The 16,257-nt window shown below is 53.2% G+C and overlaps 1 protein-coding gene across 1 annotated transcript; it reads right to left on the bottom strand.

Annotated features, from left to right (window-relative positions):
• Lad1 (ladinin 1) lies at window positions 1–14,426 on the bottom strand. The gene is made up of 10 exons (XM_021162673.2): window positions 14,037–14,426; window positions 7,215–7,352; window positions 5,026–5,908; window positions 4,290–4,394; window positions 3,211–3,254; window positions 1,985–2,057; window positions 1,737–1,874; window positions 1,346–1,432; window positions 1,009–1,083; window positions 1–638 (listed from the first exon to the last, which is right to left on the bottom strand). Exons 1-10 carry the CDS (start codon window positions 14,072–14,074, stop codon window positions 633–635), a joined length of 1,587 nt encoding a protein of 528 aa, XP_021018332.1. The 5' UTR covers window positions 14,075–14,426; the 3' UTR covers window positions 1–632.
• Between the last annotated feature and the right edge of the window lie 1,831 nt (window positions 14,427–16,257).

Here is a 16,257-nt window from a genome sequence, read left to right as displayed (position 1 = left end):
TTACACCTGAGACTGAATGAGTTTATCAGATCCTTCCTGGGAAAGGTTTTTCTGGCTGAGAGTAAGGCATGTGGTAGACGAAAAGGCACCGCGTTCCCGATCAGGGCAGCAGGAGGGTGGGGAACACAGTGCAAGCAGTGGGGTGTAGCACATGGGCAGCCTGGCGACTCCTTTCCAGTCTGGCTTGAACAAGCCTCCGGGAGCGGTAAATAGGTCTAGCACTCAGTGTGGAGATATCACAGGCACGCCAAGTGCCTGCTGGGAGCAGGCTAGACATGTAACTCTGCAGTTGGCAAAAGAACCCAGCTTGATGGTGGGGGTGAGCAGGAGAAAGGGACACGGACACTCCATGGCTGACGGGCCAGGGCTGTGCTCTGGCACTTTCTGGGTTCAGGATACATTGTACCTTCAGCGGGACAAGAAAGTTCCAGAGAACACCTGCCCACAGTCTGGGCTGGAGAGGGGCTGAAGGAGTGGCAGTCATGTTCCTGGCCCCTGAAGACCCTGACCAGACTGATCCAGAGGCAGGAAGGGAATGGGGTCTGCAAGAGTCAGGGGTTCTGCAGGAGAGGGGCCAGCATGATGAAGGGCCCTTGGGATGCAGGTTTTCAGGTCGGTCCTGACAGGACTTGTCACACCTGTGGGACAAAGGCCAATTAGAACAAGGAAAGGGAGTTGCTAGCGCTAAGGGAGGTGGGGGCACCTCTGGATAAGAAGGCACACCTTTGGACAACCAAGCCTTTGCCCACACTGGGTAAGGTACCCGAAACCTAATGTTTAGATGGGGGACCCAAGCTACCGCTCAGCCAAGACAGTGCAGGGGCTCTCATCATTCTCAGGGGTTGGTCATCCAAGAACACAGGGACAGACAGAACCCGGACACTCAGACCACACAACTCCAAACTGCAACCCACTTAAGAGTAATCACTTGGACAGGTTTGGGGGCCTTCCACTGTATCTCAGGGCCAGTCTCCACCCCCTCTCCCCCCCCCGCCCCACCCCACTCACCTCCACATCCAGGGATGTGGACGGCTTGCTTCCCCATTGAGCCCTCTTGGTGACTGATGCCTCTTTCCGTACCTCCTGATTAGGGCATCAGAGTAAAAAGCAGGAACTCAGACAGGAGTAAAGAGGAACTTGAGTCCCCCACGTGTCCCCTACTCCAGATGCCTCTGTTTTTCCTGAAAGGAAGGGGACCCAGACTCTCTCCTCTGTGCAGCTGTCACCCACAGATTATGTCCTTACCCCACAGCCCCTGCTACCAGCTCCACTTTTGAAATGACCCATCGCCGCTGAGCCTATCCCTCCTCTGACCTTCTTGTAAGAAACATGTGGGCGAGGATACCTGAGAACCGTGGTCTCCCGAATCCTGGGTCTTGCTGATCCACAGGTTAAGTCTTGATGTCACGACCCCTGACAGACGCAGATTCTCCTAGAATGAAAATGTCTACCTTTAGGGTTCAGAGTCCCTGACCACAGTAAGGCTCTTCCAAAGACCCTAGAATGGGGACAAGATTCTGTCCACCACAGTGTCACTTGGTACAAGTTATGTGTGCCTAGGATAGGCCCCACCCTAGGGAGTTCTGCACCCAGTTAAGGAGACACAATCTCAGAAAACGCAAATGCCAAATCAAGGGCCTACCAGCATTGACAGACAACACTGTTTCTAACCTTGCCAAGGGTTAGGCCCAGGCTTCAAAGATGTCAGAGCCCGGCAGCTGGGATCCGGCCCTCACCTTTCGGATGGAGGTTGGTTCTGTGCGGTTCTGGCCTGACAGCTCCTTCTCAAAGAGGTGGCGCTTGCTGGCTACACCGGCAGGTGTGACAAGGACTTCAGTACGGGAGGAGCCTGGAGACCTGACGGATTCTGACCTCTGCCAAATCAGAGATGCAAGGGCTGAGCTGGGACCATGAGGTTCGTAAACAATGCCCTCTACCCTGGCGGGGGCTCCCACCCTCCCTCACAGATAGCCTCTGCTCCTACCTGGATGGCTGTGTGGTATCTCTCCAGTTTCTCCCCTAGCTTGACGGTGCTAGCTGGCAGCCTCACGCTGGCACTGTAGGAAGGGAAGACAGTAAAACAAACCAAGGAGGCCAGAGTGAAATTCTGCAGGGTGGCCAGGCCTGTCTCTGGGGCTTGAAGAACCCACCCCTGGCACCCCACCATGCTGGCGCCCCATCACGCTCGCTGGCAAAGAGGGAGGACAGAAAGCAACGAGGATGCCTTCGCTGCTGCAGGGTGGAATGCACTGACTCGGGCAGGGAGGAAGTCCACAGACTCCAGGAACCTTCTCACCTCTGAGGAACAGCCTTCCTGCCTGATCCAGCATCCCAGGATCAGAAGTGCTTCCCACTGTTTCCTTCCTTCCTCCCTTCCCCTCTCACACCCTGTCACCTCCACTAAAAACACCTCAGCTCTCACAGGCTGGCTGGTCATAACTGCTCCTATGATCCCACTCTTGGTTCACACCGCTCGCTGTCCCTGCATCTGCCTGCTAGGGTGGCTATGTGTTCAATGGTCTCAAATGAGTGTCTTGTCATTGTTCTCCTCTTGTTCCACTCCCAACCCCAGCCCCAGCCCTGGGAACACGAGCTCTTACTAAAGGTTTAGTAGGCAGGGGATACAGCCGAGGTGGACGGAACGTGTAACGCCCGCACTACATTTTAGAACTTTTTTTGTGTTTGTCTGTGTTCCCCTACTCCCACACCCTCACACAGTGTACCATCCTCCCTCTGCTTGCCTCAGAGTGACAAAGCAAGGGTACTTACTAAACATGCAGGTTCCTGGGCCCCACTCTAGGCCTGCCACAGCTGAGTCATTTTTGTCTTTGTCTTAATCATAGCTTCCCTTCTGGAACGTTCTCTCACCCTTCCCCACTCCAACGTCAAGAGCAAAGCTTCCTCCTCCCTCTTCAGAGCCCCATCAAAACTATGTCTCCTCCAAGCATGGGAAGGGTCATGGGACAGATACTTGACTCCCTGACATAGCACACAAAGCTGTGGTGACAAATCCCTCCCAGTGCCATTTCACCCAACCCCAGGGCCTCTTGTCAATCCTGTCCCCCTGACAGATTTAGAGCCACGAGCAAAACCTTCATCTTCCTTCATGTGTCTTATGGCCCAGCCTGACACAATGATGACAGGTGGAAAAAATATATATATATACACACGTGACCAGACAAAAGCAAGCAAGGCCTCCAGGCAGCTCACCTGCGGGTTAAGGGTGTTTCTGAGTTGTCTTTCCTGGGGCTCATCTGAAATAAGAAGGTAAGGTTAGTAAGTGAGGGTCTCAGGAAGTCGATGTCCCCTCTCCCGTGAGGCATCTAGCTCTCAGGATGCATCTAATTTCTGAGAATCAGCCCCCACCTCAAAGTACCCAGCCTTCATTAAAAATCTTATCTGAAAGCACCTGCCTTCACCCTCCAGGGGGGTCCAAAGCCCCGTTTCAGCCTCCAAGGTACCAGCCTTGCCAAGGTACCTACTACAACCTGTATTCCTATCTACCTCATCAGGGACCTTGAGCCTTGGGAGTACTGGTTAACCTCAGTCCTACCAGCTCTTTCCCAGAGCCTAGCACGCATCAAGGGCACAAGGCACATTCAATCAATGGAGGAACAGATGACCCAGAAAACAAAAGCATTGAGACAGACCAGATGAAACTCTCCAATTTCATCACACCACAGCAAGGCAGGGGCAGAGAACACTGGAGAGAAACCTGCTGCTCTCTGCCCTGCCCCTACCTCCCAAGGAAGGACAGTGACTGATGAAGACACAAGAGGGTTGTGACAGGCCAATCTGGTCTGGCAAGTGCATCTTCCTGCAGTCCTGATCTTATCCACTAGGTGGGGCTGCTCACATTCATTTACACACACACACACACACACACACACACACACACACACACACACACACCAGTTTTCTACATCTTCAACCTGCTCTCTTTATTTAAAATGACTTCTCGCCGGGCGTGGTGGCGCACGCCTTTAATCCCAGCACTCGGGAGGCAGAGGCAGGCGGATTTCTGAGTTCGAGGCCAGCCTGGTCTACAAAGTGAGTTCCAGGACAGCCAGAGCTATAAAGAGAAACCCTGTCTCGAAAAACAAAAAACAAAAAAAAAAAAAAAAAAAAAAAGACTTCTCTTGTTTGGGCATCCATAACTCAAAGCTCCTCTCCATCCAGTCTCTAAAGAGACCCTTCCTATTGTCTAACATAGAGCTCTTGCTTTATGGGTACTGGTTTCCTTTGCGTGTTCTGCAGCTGATTGGTGACTAGGGTCCCCTGGCTCTTACCCGGAAGGAGATGGTCCTGGGGCTGGAGCGTTTGAGGGAACTGCTGTAGGTGAGCAGGGTGGGTGAAGGTGTGTCTGCATCTTCATCCTTGCTGGGAATTTTCACCTGAGTGGAGCAAAGGTGTCAGACGAGAGCTCATCTTCCTCAATTGTAGGGTGCTCCCAGGCCCAAGAAGCCCCCAAACCCAAACTTCCAGGGGGGACCTCAGGTGGTCTGGCTCATCCCAGAAGCTACACATGGAAGAAGAGAGTCAATCAGACTGCCTATACCCCCCCCCCTCTCTCTCTGCCATGCAATGCTATATAGTCTCACGTAGCCTGGCCACCAGGCAGAGCTTTAGTTTTGGAAGGATCCGAGGCAGCCTAAGAGTTTGCTCTGTAGCCTAAAGCGCCTATACTTAATGGGTGCTGGTTTCCCTGGAAGGCTCTTTAGAAAACAGGAGACTAGGCTACCCTGACTCTGAGCAGAAGCAAATGGCTTGGGAGCTGGAGTCTAGGACCTGGTTTGAGAACCCAGGTGTTCCCAGCACATGGCCCCTTGCAGGTCCAATAATCTGCCCCTGACTCAGTGTCCTATTCTGACAGGAGTGAGGAATAATAAAGAGTGAAGAAACCACCAAGACCAGCTCAAAAATGGGAGGAGAGGAGGACACGAGGGAGCCAGAGGCCACAAGGGCTGGACTGCAGTAAGGTCTGCTAGGGAGGGCAAGAGAGAGACAGAACGGAACAATGCCAACCTGGAGTGTGATGGGTGGGAAGCGAGAGGCTTTGGTCGGCGGGGCTGGTGTGCTCTGCTCTGCAGAAGAAGGTGGGCTCTTCTCAGGGAGGGCCCTTCCCCTGGGCTCCCTCGTGTTGGCCTGGCTTCCCCCAGTGGTCTGGGGCTGCTCTGACACTGCTGCCTTCTTTGGCATCAGCTTTGCCTCTGAGACTAGTGACTTCTCAAAGATGGATGCTTTCTCCGACACCAGCTTCCTCTCCTGCATCTTCTCTGAGACGATGGCTTTTTCTAGAACTGGAGGGGACCTTCTCTCTGGTGCTGCCGTCTTCAGAGACATAAGCGTCTTCTCAGGGACCGGTGACTTCTCTGTCACACTTGTTTTTTCTGGAACCAACTTCTCTGGGCTATGTCTTTTCTCAGTCAGAGACGCTTTCTCTGTGGCTGTCCCCTTCTCTGAGGGGCAGGCTTTCTCCGAAACCAGTCTTTTGGCAGGCACTGGGGTCTTCTCTGAGACAGGCGTTTTCTCAGAGACCAAGGTCTTCTGCTGAGCCACCGTCTCCTCTGGAAGCCTCTTTTCTCCTTCCGAAAGCTCTCTGCTCTTTAGGCGTTCTTCGTCCTGGGCCCAAGGGCCTCTCTGCTCCCGACTCAGTCTCCGGCGAGGCAGGGCCTCCACTTTCTTCTTAGGCACAAGGGGCTGTGACGAGGTCTGCTCAGGGCCCAGGCTGTCTCTTTCCTCCTCTGCCTCTAGCCTCTCCTGTACAGGTGCCTGGACAACCTCTACCACCTGCCGCCTCTGTCTCCGCTCCTTTCTGGTCCTAAGGATGGCCTGGAAGTCTTCATCTTCATCTTTGGAGGCTGGGGGCGACGGCTTAGAGACCTCTGCTTCCTCCACACTGGGCAGCCTGAATCAAAAGACACGGGGAAAGAAGGTAGATAGAATCAGGTGACATCAGGAGCGAGGGTGACCCTGAGTACAGCTGACTCAGTGAGACCTCCAGGCCTCCCAACTGCTCCCTCTCCCTCCCCATCAATATTTTTAAAATAATCATTTCTATGTAGTCTACGTGCACAGTGTCACTTAAACAAAGCACCCTGGGCTCTTAAAACAAACAAAAACAAAAAATAAAATCACAGAGAACAGTGAACTGTTCAACCACAGTCGCCAACACTGATCAAGCAACTGAATAATAGGTTCTAGGCCTGGGGCAACACTGGCCGGGAGGGCTCAAAGGAGTTAGCATAGTTCCTGTCCATCAGAGCCTAGAGGTTGCCGTGGGAGCTAACTGGTGGGGAGCTAAAGGAAAACCCAAGGCTTCCGAGATACCATTCCATCACCCTGCCTGTCACACGGGGATGTCTGGAACACAGTGAGGGCAGTGGGTTTGGGTTAGCCCAGGAGACACAGCCTGATCTTTCTTCGTTGGGGGGTTGGGGGGGGGAAGAGCAATATAAACAAAACAAACAAACAAAAACCCCTTTGTAAAACTCTGAGGCAATGCTCTCCATGTAGAGGAGTCTGTCTGTCTGTCTGTGCCTCCTGTCCCAGCTTCTCATGCGATCTCAGGTGCATCTGCTCACTGTCTGAGCCTTTCAATTCTGTAAACTGAGCTTGTTGGGCAGCTCCTGGGATGAGCAAAGTCCTAACATGTGGGCAGCATTCAGTAACTCCCCAGCCCGGCTCTTCCTTCCCCTCATCATCCCCAAACCTAGCTGTCACGACCTGCCGACCTGCCCCGTTTTGCTCCCCTCAGAGTCGGGAGGATTAGAGTATAGGGAGGTAGCCTGTATAAGGGAAGTTTGACAAACATGGATGAGCACTGTGGCCACACTCACTAGATCCAGGACCTCAATGCATTAGCGTGCTTCCCTGAGTCTCCCCTAATGTAAAGCATGATTAACAGTGGCCTCTCAGACATCGTGAGGACTTAAGGGAGCTGCATCGTAAAATGTCAGCAGAGTAGGGCTCACGGAGAGGTTCACCAAACAGCATCCGGGAGTGTGTCAAGGGTAGGGACTGTGCTTGGGCTGAGAACGGGTCTGGAGATGATGAGGAATTTGAAGTTCATCTTCCCACCATCAGCCTTATCCCAGGACCAAATCCTTAGCAGGTCAAACTGTTTTCACAGAGTCTTCCTGGGACAGCTAAGACCCCATCCACTTCCACTCAGAACAATGAAGTGATGTTCAGAACCCAACCCAACCAAGTACCTCTCCACAGATCTCTGAGCTCCATTCTGGGTGAGTTTTGTAGATTCATCATCTGTGGTTGAACTCAGGTTGCGGTGCCTCCGCCTGCGTTCCCGCTCCTGTTCCTCTTCATCCTCCAAAGTCCGCTGTCGGGCAAGGCTAGGAGAAGGAGGAAGGGTCAACACAACCCAGAGCCAGGTGAACACCTTCTCCAGCCAGACTTGGAGAAGACTTCTTGCCTGGAGGCAGCCCTGCTGCCAGTGGCCCTGGGGCATTCCAGTGCAGGTAACTGGGACAGAGATGGGTTATACTTGTGAATGCACACCAGATTTCAGAGACCCAGGATGAAGAAGAGAAATGCAAAGTTTCTCATTGAAACAGTGTAACTGTCTGTGAGGGTCTGTGCCTGTACTAACAGGCAGCTAGAAGGCTGGAGCCTAGGAACAGAAGGCTACCCTGTGCTACATAGTGAGAGTCTAGGAAGGAAAGAAGGAAGGAAGGAAGGAAGGAAGGAAGGAAGGAAGGAAGGAAGGAAGGGAGGGAGGGAGGGAGGGAGGGAGGGAGGGAGGGAGGGGGGAGGGAGGGAGGGAGGGAGGGAGGGAGGGAGGGAGGGAGGGAGGGAGGGGGGAGGGAGGGAGGAAGGAAGGAGGGAGGGAGGGAAGGAAGAAGGAAGGAAAGAAAGAAAGAAAGAAAGAAAGAAAGAAAGAAAGAAAGAAAGAAAGAAAAGAAAAGAAAAGAAAGATTGTACATTGATTCCATGTTTAAAAGATCACTTTTGAATCTATTAAAGCAAATGAGACATATTATATAATTTTTCCCTTTTATTTCTTTAATGTGGCTACTGGACAATTCAACTTTTCCATGCAGCTCCTGTCTACACAGGAGGGATCTTGTTAGCTCAGAGTTTCTCCCAGTGGGCTGCACTGACATTTTAGCCAGCTAATTCCTTGTGAATAGCTGCCCTGAACTATAAATACTGAATGGCCCCCCTTAGGTGCCATAGCAGCAGCCCCCTCCCTGTTGTGACAAGCAAACACACTACCCAGAATTATCAAATAGTGCCTTGGAGTCACAGTACCCTTGGCTGAGAACCCCGTGTGTGCTGAGTTTGACTGTGGCAAGAGAACAACTCTGGATGACGGGGGGGTGGGGGTTGGGGGGTGGGGGGTGAGGCAGGAGGAAAGTGGCCGTGACAATGCCCTTTCTCTTCTTACTCCCCCACAGACAATAACTGAGGAGTTCCCTCACAGTTGCTCATCCCACACAAAAATCCTTAGCCTCTGATGGTTGGGTAAGGGTAGACTCCCAGATCCAATGGAGAGAGATCCACAGTAGACTTTTCCTTCTCAGGGCCTCTCTCAACTTTTAAAGCTGTCTCCTACTTGCCTGGAGCAGCAAGGAGGATTCCACATACTATACGCATGCTTTCTTCTCCTGTGACCTTGAATTTGTGGGACTGACTAGACACTTTCAGGCAGTCACACAACTTCCCACTAATCCAGTCACCCAGTCACCCAGCCACCCAGCCACCCAGCCACCCAGCAATCCAATCAGCACCGGCCCTTCTCACCATCTTTATCCCCCTTGCCTTCCAAGACCCAGCTTCCCTCCACCCATCAAAACACATAACCACTCAACAGCTCTAAGAAAGGCAGCCCTAGTCTGTAACCAAGTTTGGGTATTAAGGGAAGTAGGTGTGGGCATATTCCTTTCTCTTGGAATTCTGTCCTTGAAGAGGCAATTCGTTAAAGGCACGCTGTGTTGGCTTGCGGCTGAAGAAGGAAATAGAGACAAAACGTTCCTCAAAGGGAACCTTACCTATACATCTGTTACAATAAGGCTGGACTTAAGGTATAGTTCACTAGCCATACTTAACTATTACACTTATGAGGTTTCTCCGAAAGGGGATAACAGGCTTTTTAAAGTGGCTTAGTCAGTTATGTTTTTTAAAAATTGCTTCTGAGTGTCCACCAGAGATGGAAATCAAAACCCTAGGAGGAAGATGGCCACCACTGTCATTGTAATTAATTCCTACACACTATCACAAAACTCACAATTTGTATGCAACTGAATTGCATCTAAAATGCATGGGTGGGACTCTGGTGTCTGCAAGGCAGCTCGGGGACCTGGTTCCTAGTCACCTTGCTTTTGGGCAAGTCACTTCCTGCACCTCTTCACTGCTGAAGAAGAGGATTGCTTTCCCAGGCTAAGCCTCACGTCTGTACAGCCAACATTCTCTAAACAAAGGCTTTCTGAGGCCCTACAGGCTGGGCATGATTTTGGAGCTAAAATACAGCAGGAAGAAACTAACATATCTCTCTTCATGGAGGCTAGGGGGCTCACACAATAAACAAGGAAACAAACCCAGGGCCCAGTCCATAGGAGAGAAAAGCTTGGGTGTATAGACTTTGTTCAAGAGGTGGAGCCAATGGTGTCATATCTGGTGGCACAGGGTCCCAGGAGGGAGTTATGAGTGCAAAGCCCTGGTGTAAGAGCTAGATGCTCAAAGGAAGATGGTAGGCTAGAGGCAGCCTGCAGAGGAACTACTCAGGGTAGTAAGGACAGAGCAGCGGGGACCTCTGGTATATCACATGGTGACCAAAAGAGCCAGTCAGAGCCCCTGAAGGCAATCTACCCCTTTCTATGTAGGAAAGAGTGTGTCTGCTCATCACCCCCAAGGGAAGGAGCTACCTTAGAAGAGAACCTTCTGGAATATCCCAATTCAACCAGTTATGATGGCCACATCAATTCCCCTGGACATCTCAGTCACAATTGTATTCCACCTCAATGCAAATGAAAGGGGACCAGGGATCTTAAACAGGACTCCCCTGGGCCTTCACATGAGCCCTGTGATCCCTGGATATTTTACAGACCGCTCCTTTATTCACCTCCCACACCGTGAACCTACAGTCTCTTAGCCAGGTCTGATGCCCCACCTCCTCTGCCAACTTCTGCTGGCTTGCAAATGAGGACGCAGCTCCTTCTCCCACTCTGCCTGCTCCCTGCCCCCGTCCTAGACTGGGAATAACGTCTACCCTCCCGAGGGGGCCCATGTCCAGAAGAGACTGAACACTGCCCAGCCCACACCCAGCAGGGCTAGGCCGGAGCTTCCAGGATCCCTTGACCATGAGCAACGCTGTTCTCAGCTGCTGCTCACTGCCCTTGGGGAAGCAAGGATTTTGTTTGCCCTCCACTGGGGCCCTAAGTGCAGTGCCATCAGCCTGACCAGGACTCCTCAAACATGACTTATGACCAGGCTGGGTGAGAGCTGGCAACAGAAGTCAGGGCCAGCAGTCAGTGTGTCCAAGACCCCAACAGTCAAGAAAGGCACTGTGATCACCAACCACTACTGCTCAGAAATTAATGCCTGACACCCAGCAAAACGTGTGTCCTCTCATCATCGCACCCTGGGGGGAGAATGTTATCTCTCATAATCAAAGATTATTGGCCTCTAAAGGGAGAAATGCACCGACGTGGAGGAGGAGGAAGGACAAAGGTCGGTTCCTTAGCAGGTGCAATTGCTGAAATCCCAGTAATAAATCAATTATTGGCGGCCTAGAACGGGGCTGGGAATTCAAATATGGTGAAAAACAAATCAAAAAGTAAAAAAACGAAGGTGAATGGTATGGGTGAGCACTAACGCGTCGGTACTTACTACAGCACCAGAGGCTGCTCTAAATGCTTCACAAATACCGCTGATGTTCATCCGTTCAAGGCTCTGAGCAAGGTGGTGCTACCCAACCGGAGGCTTTGAGGAGTTCACGAAGCACAGCTACAGAAAAGAAGGAGCCAAGACCTCTCATCTGTGTCCTCCTCTCTAGCCCAGACACCAAGGGCCAGAAAAGAAATGCCTCCGTGTCCTGGTTAGGGCCTGAGTGCTGGCCCTAAACCAGAGGATGACAGCTGAGCATTCAGAAGGAAGCAGGGAGCTCCCCTCAGCAGGAACAAAGGGGCAGCCAAGCTCAGGGTACAGCTGGGAGGACAGAGATTTAGGGAAAGCCGGTGACCATGGAGCCCTAGCGCCAAGACCTATGTGGATCCCGCAGGCCCTAACACAGCCTGGGGACTTGGCAGGTGACACTGCAGCCCAGCCAAGCAGCTCAGGACTCACACCCCTCCACACCCTTTTCCCCATCTCCCAGCCTTCACTGGGGGACACACTTCCCTCTGCCTCCAGGTGAGGCTGCTGTTCCTCCCCATTCCTGATTCACCAACTCCACCCTTTCTCTTGGATGACTAAAGACATAACTGCCCTGTTACACTTAAGAATAGAACCCATTTCCCCTAGTGGTCACAAAGAAGCCTGTGACAGGGCAGATGAGAGCCCAGCTGCTCTGATTTAAGCAGCTAGAGGGACCTTAAGATGCCCCAGCAGCATTTAGTGGGTCCTGGGGTTCAAAGAGCCGGGCATGGGGAAGGGGGGAACAGCGGGAGGACCCTGGGTGTGGCTGTGACTTTGGGCCAGTCTAGTTTGCGAGCAGGCAGGCCTCCGGCTTCCCTTCCACACACTGAGGAACTTTGGTGAGTGGTCTGAAGTCCCTTCTGCACCAGACTGTCTAGAGAAAGGTATCGGGAGAATGCAGAGAAGCATGGGGCGTGCGGGAGCTGTTTAAGGGCCAGGCAAGGAAATTATTAACCAGTGGCCACTTAGTCCCATGGCTCTGAGATCCTCCCCTCACCCCCCACAGACAGGCTGGCATATCCTCGCTGGTCACCAGGTCAGCACATGGACAAAAGGACAAGGCCAAGCAAGGCAAGCAGCTCACCGCTGCCCCAACCCAGGCCTGCAGCTTCTGAACCTCATGGCCGAGGACAGAGAGTGCAGGCTCACCCTACCTCTGCCTTGGCTGTAGTTGAGGCCACCTTTGTCACGCCCTCAGCACAGGCCTCCCTCCGTAAGCCTGGAAGGCCTGGTTGATGGTGACTCACAGTCCTTTCCTATGGCCCGCTGAGGTTTGTTGCTCACTGAGAGAACGGAGCAGGAGCCGTCCTACGTTCCAGGTGCCTCATCAGGGAGTCTGTTGGCAGCAGCTGCAGCTGCCCACGGGCTTCCATGAAGGCTGGGACTGGGCAGGGAGGCCAGACTGGGTCCTACGGTAGCAGGACTGGTTCTGCAGGGCTTCACTACCACTTAGCCTGGACATCCCATGGGAACTTGGCCCCACCCCTGCAGCCATGCGAATCTATGCCCAATGGAGCAGGGGGCAAACTACCATCAGATCTGGTTCCCATTAAAAGTCCTAGTCCTCCCAGACGATCCCCTACACACACACACACACACACAGACACACACACACCTACAGAAAGTAGGATCTGTTTTGTATTTTTAACAGTACACAGAGCTAACGTCTTCAGCAACCATTTAGAAGGAGCATCCTTGAAGCAGACTCAGCTGCCCGGGGACATCTCATTTCTACACAGGCCACAAACATGCTGCCCCACACAGAGGTCACACACACAACACGTATCTGAGCATGCATTCGTAGGCATGGCTGTGTTCACACCCAGAGACAAAGGCGCTCCCGCACCAACCCCGTGCACACTGACCCACAGAGTCCAAGGCCTTGCCCCCGCACCAGCTCCACCCTCGGCGCATACCTTCCCTAGGGTGTGTCTGACCTCTGAGGCAGCGTGGGCTCCCTTTCCAGAGCATTGGTTCTCACCCTCCTTGGAGCCTATCCTTCCCCTTCTCTGGATACTATGGCCCTCTCTGCACTGAGGCTGAGGTGAGGGACAGCCATACTTCAGAGCAGTGTCCTAAGGCTCTGAGGAGGAAGTCTTCAAACCAAAGGATGAACTGTGACAGACTGTGACTGAAAGACTCTGATGCCCTCAGGGAGGTGCTGAGGGGCAGCAGCTCTCAGTGTGAGAGATGCCTTGATAGGAGGTGGTACCCATACTGGGCTGCACCTGCAGTCGTAGCTCCGACCCCACAAAAGACCTGAAGACCGAAAGCCCACTTGAGAGAAGCCAAGAGGCCAATTTTACCCTGACTGGAACCTGAGGAATAGAAAGGACAGGGCTCTGGCCGGAGCCTCTGTTACCTTTAGGACAAAGGATGCCTTCCCAGTTAGGGACTCTGTGAGGAATTGGAAGAACGGATGCTCATTCCAACACTTCTGGAGAGGGAGGGGCAGCTCCAAAAGAACCACAAAGAGAGGGGCGGCCTCCTAGATACTGACCCCTCCTAGGCTTCTCTGACCCTGATAGGCTGTCCAGCAGGCAGAAATGGCAAAGATATTCTCTGACCCATTGAGATTCACAAACACAGATTGTAGCGCAGACAAGGATAACATCTTACCTCCAAGTGGCATAGATACCACTCCAAATGTTGTGCTCAGAATTTGAGCCTCTCTTTGGGATGGGGTGGGGGTGCTACTTTCTCTGATTCTATTCACACACTCGGGTTCTGTTGACTCCATAAGGTGGGGCTAAAGGATACTTCCCAGATCCACTCTAAAACTCTTAACAGAGGCGCAGAGGCTGAGGGTCCGCTCAAGAATAAGTGTTGGGATAACTCCTGAACTTTCCCAGCCCCCTAAAACGTTCCCTTGCCCTCACAGACAGTAGCACCCGGGGCTGTCCAGGCTGCGGAAAAGCCTTACCCTAAACGTACTGGTTAAGACCTAAGGGGGACAGGAAGCTGAGAAGGAGCAAGGAGACCACTCGCTCTGTCACCTAGGGCGACCAGAGTTTGGTCTCAATTCTATCCCCACCGAAAAGCAACAAGACCAGTGTCTCACTTCGTCCGGAGAGCAGGCCTGTGTCCAGGAGAGGAGATCCGAAGGGGCGCAACTGCCACCCCCCAGCCTCGGGCCACCTGGCCCCGGTGGCTGCACTCACCTGGACAGCGCAGACCAGTCCTTTCTGCTGACCGACATGCTGCCGAGCCCCACGGCCGCCGCGTGCCGAGCTCCCTGCTCTGCCGCTCACCTGCGGCCCCTCCCCGCGCCAGGTAGGGTCACATGGCCGCTTATCTCAGCCCCGCTCGGCCCCGCGCCGCCGCGCTCCCATTCGCCGGCCCCGGGAGCGGCCTCTGAGGTGTGGGCGTCCCAGACAAAGCCGCGCAGATCGCCGCTGGGGCGGGTCTCCCGCGCGGCCGCACTGCGGGACGGTCGCACCGAGCTGCGGGCTGCACCCAAGCCGGGGCTAGCGCGGGGCTGCTCTGCTGCCCCGGGCGAGGGCGGGAGACTTCCTGCTCAGAACCAGTTGGACCAGCTCGGCGCCGGCCCGCGTCTTCCCTAGGAGTCGCGGTCCAGAGTGCCAGGGAGTCGGGAAGGGGGGCGGAACCCAAAGATCGGGGTCAGGCTGAGCTCGCTGCCTGGAAATCGACTTAGCCGGCAGAAACCCAAGAGCTGGAAGGCAGGGAGAAAAGTTAGATCAGGTACCGTAGTCTTGGGTGTAGAGTGCCTGCAACGGTGAAGAAGTAAGGGGCTCCTAGAAAACACCCCGGGGGTCAGAAACTACCTGAAAGACTCGGCTTAGATAAGCAGACACTGCGTAAGAAAACCAGCCCCTCCTCAAAGGAGCTGAGACTCAAGCCCGCCAAAATAGAGTGGACACCGCTATGAAAAACCATATGCGCCAAAAGCACGGTCCTTGTTCCTTGATACCCCACAGGTGTATAACTGTGCCGTGGGAAGAGGGCCCATACGTAACTGAGATTAATACTGCAATAACCTGAGGCAACTCGGACACCACCCATGGGAACCCGTGGGAACCCGTGGGCGAGCGCAGCACCAACTGTTTTCCACTCGGGAACCTACCTCCTTACTGAATGTGTAAGGTCAGGTACCTAGATGGGGAATTTTATTTTCCTTGAAAGATCAGAAATGGAATCAATAGCTGCTGCTGGCACTGTTCAGAGAAGGCTGGGGTGCTGCCCAGCACACAGGATGGGATGTCAGAGTCTGACATGATTGCCTCTCGAGATCTACCTGCCTCTGCCTCCTGAAGGCTGAGGATGCTGGAATTAAAGGCAGGAGCCACCACTTCCGCGCTGGACGGGCTATTTTTGAAATCTACAAAGGAAACGAAGAAGGGGATGGGGGAGGAGTGCGTAATCAAAGGTGACACTGAACAGGAGGTGGGGTTAGCAAGAGCTTTGGAAAGCTGAACTGTGGGCCCAGAAGTGATTCACATACCTCTGCCTGATGTGAGAGGGACTGGGATTCAGAACAAGGATTCCAGAGTCAGGGATTCAGGCCAAGGGACAAGGATTCCAGAGGTCTTAGGGAGGAAGTTGACCAGAGACCAACAGAGGGTTTCTTGACATTTGGACCTTATGATTCTCCATTTGGGGAGCTGTCTCCATATGGTCAAGCCATCAACTGCATTCAACACCCATTTGAATTAAAGGTCTTAGAAAAAGCTGTCCAATAGTTCATTGGATGTTGGTGTGGGAGCTCAGGGAGACTTGGCACCGTGCGCCCCGTAGCCCAAGGACAGGGGTTGAGTGGGAAAGAGGAGGGAGGGAGTTTCAATAACATGGGGTTGGAATCTGTATCCATGTCCTGGCTTCCAAGCATTGAAAGCGAATCTCGCCTCAGAGTCGCCTCAACACTTTGCTGGGCACAGGTGTGCTCAGTAGCAGTTTGGATCAGTAGCAGTTTGAAGGATCACACAATTTTGGGAAGGACATCCATCCTGTTGAAGGTGACATTGGGAGTCTGGGTCATGGAAAGCTGATATCCAGGGGGTTCTAGGCATCCAGGACCCCTGGTATCCAGGTCTCTGGTATCAGGAAAACAAAAACAAAAACACAGACAAACAAACAAACCAATGAGGGATGGGGCCTCCACACTTCTCAGAGTGGCAGGTGGCATGTGAAGGGTACGGCTGTCAGCGCTGACAACGTTCTTGTTCTTGTTCTCCAGCAATTGTATTCCTGAATAGCAAACCTAGTAGATGTGGACATCAGAAGCGGGGCCCACGAACCTGCTAGGAAGGAGAAGCCTGGGGAGGAAGGGAGGGAGGGAAGATGGCACCCTCACCCTTTCACCACTTCTTGGCAGTGAAAATGGACACGCTGCAGATCTTTGAGCCAGTGTTGGAAGAGAAAAGG

The sequence above is a fragment of the Mus caroli genome, unplaced genomic scaffold, assembly GCF_978045245.1.
Source record: "Mus caroli unplaced genomic scaffold, Mus_caroli_1 scaffold_1, whole genome shotgun sequence".
Classification (NCBI taxonomy): Eukaryota; Metazoa; Chordata; class Mammalia; order Rodentia; family Muridae; genus Mus; species Mus caroli.
The sequence above is the reverse complement of the archived record's forward strand: the minus strand, read 5'-3'. Positions and strand labels throughout refer to the sequence as shown.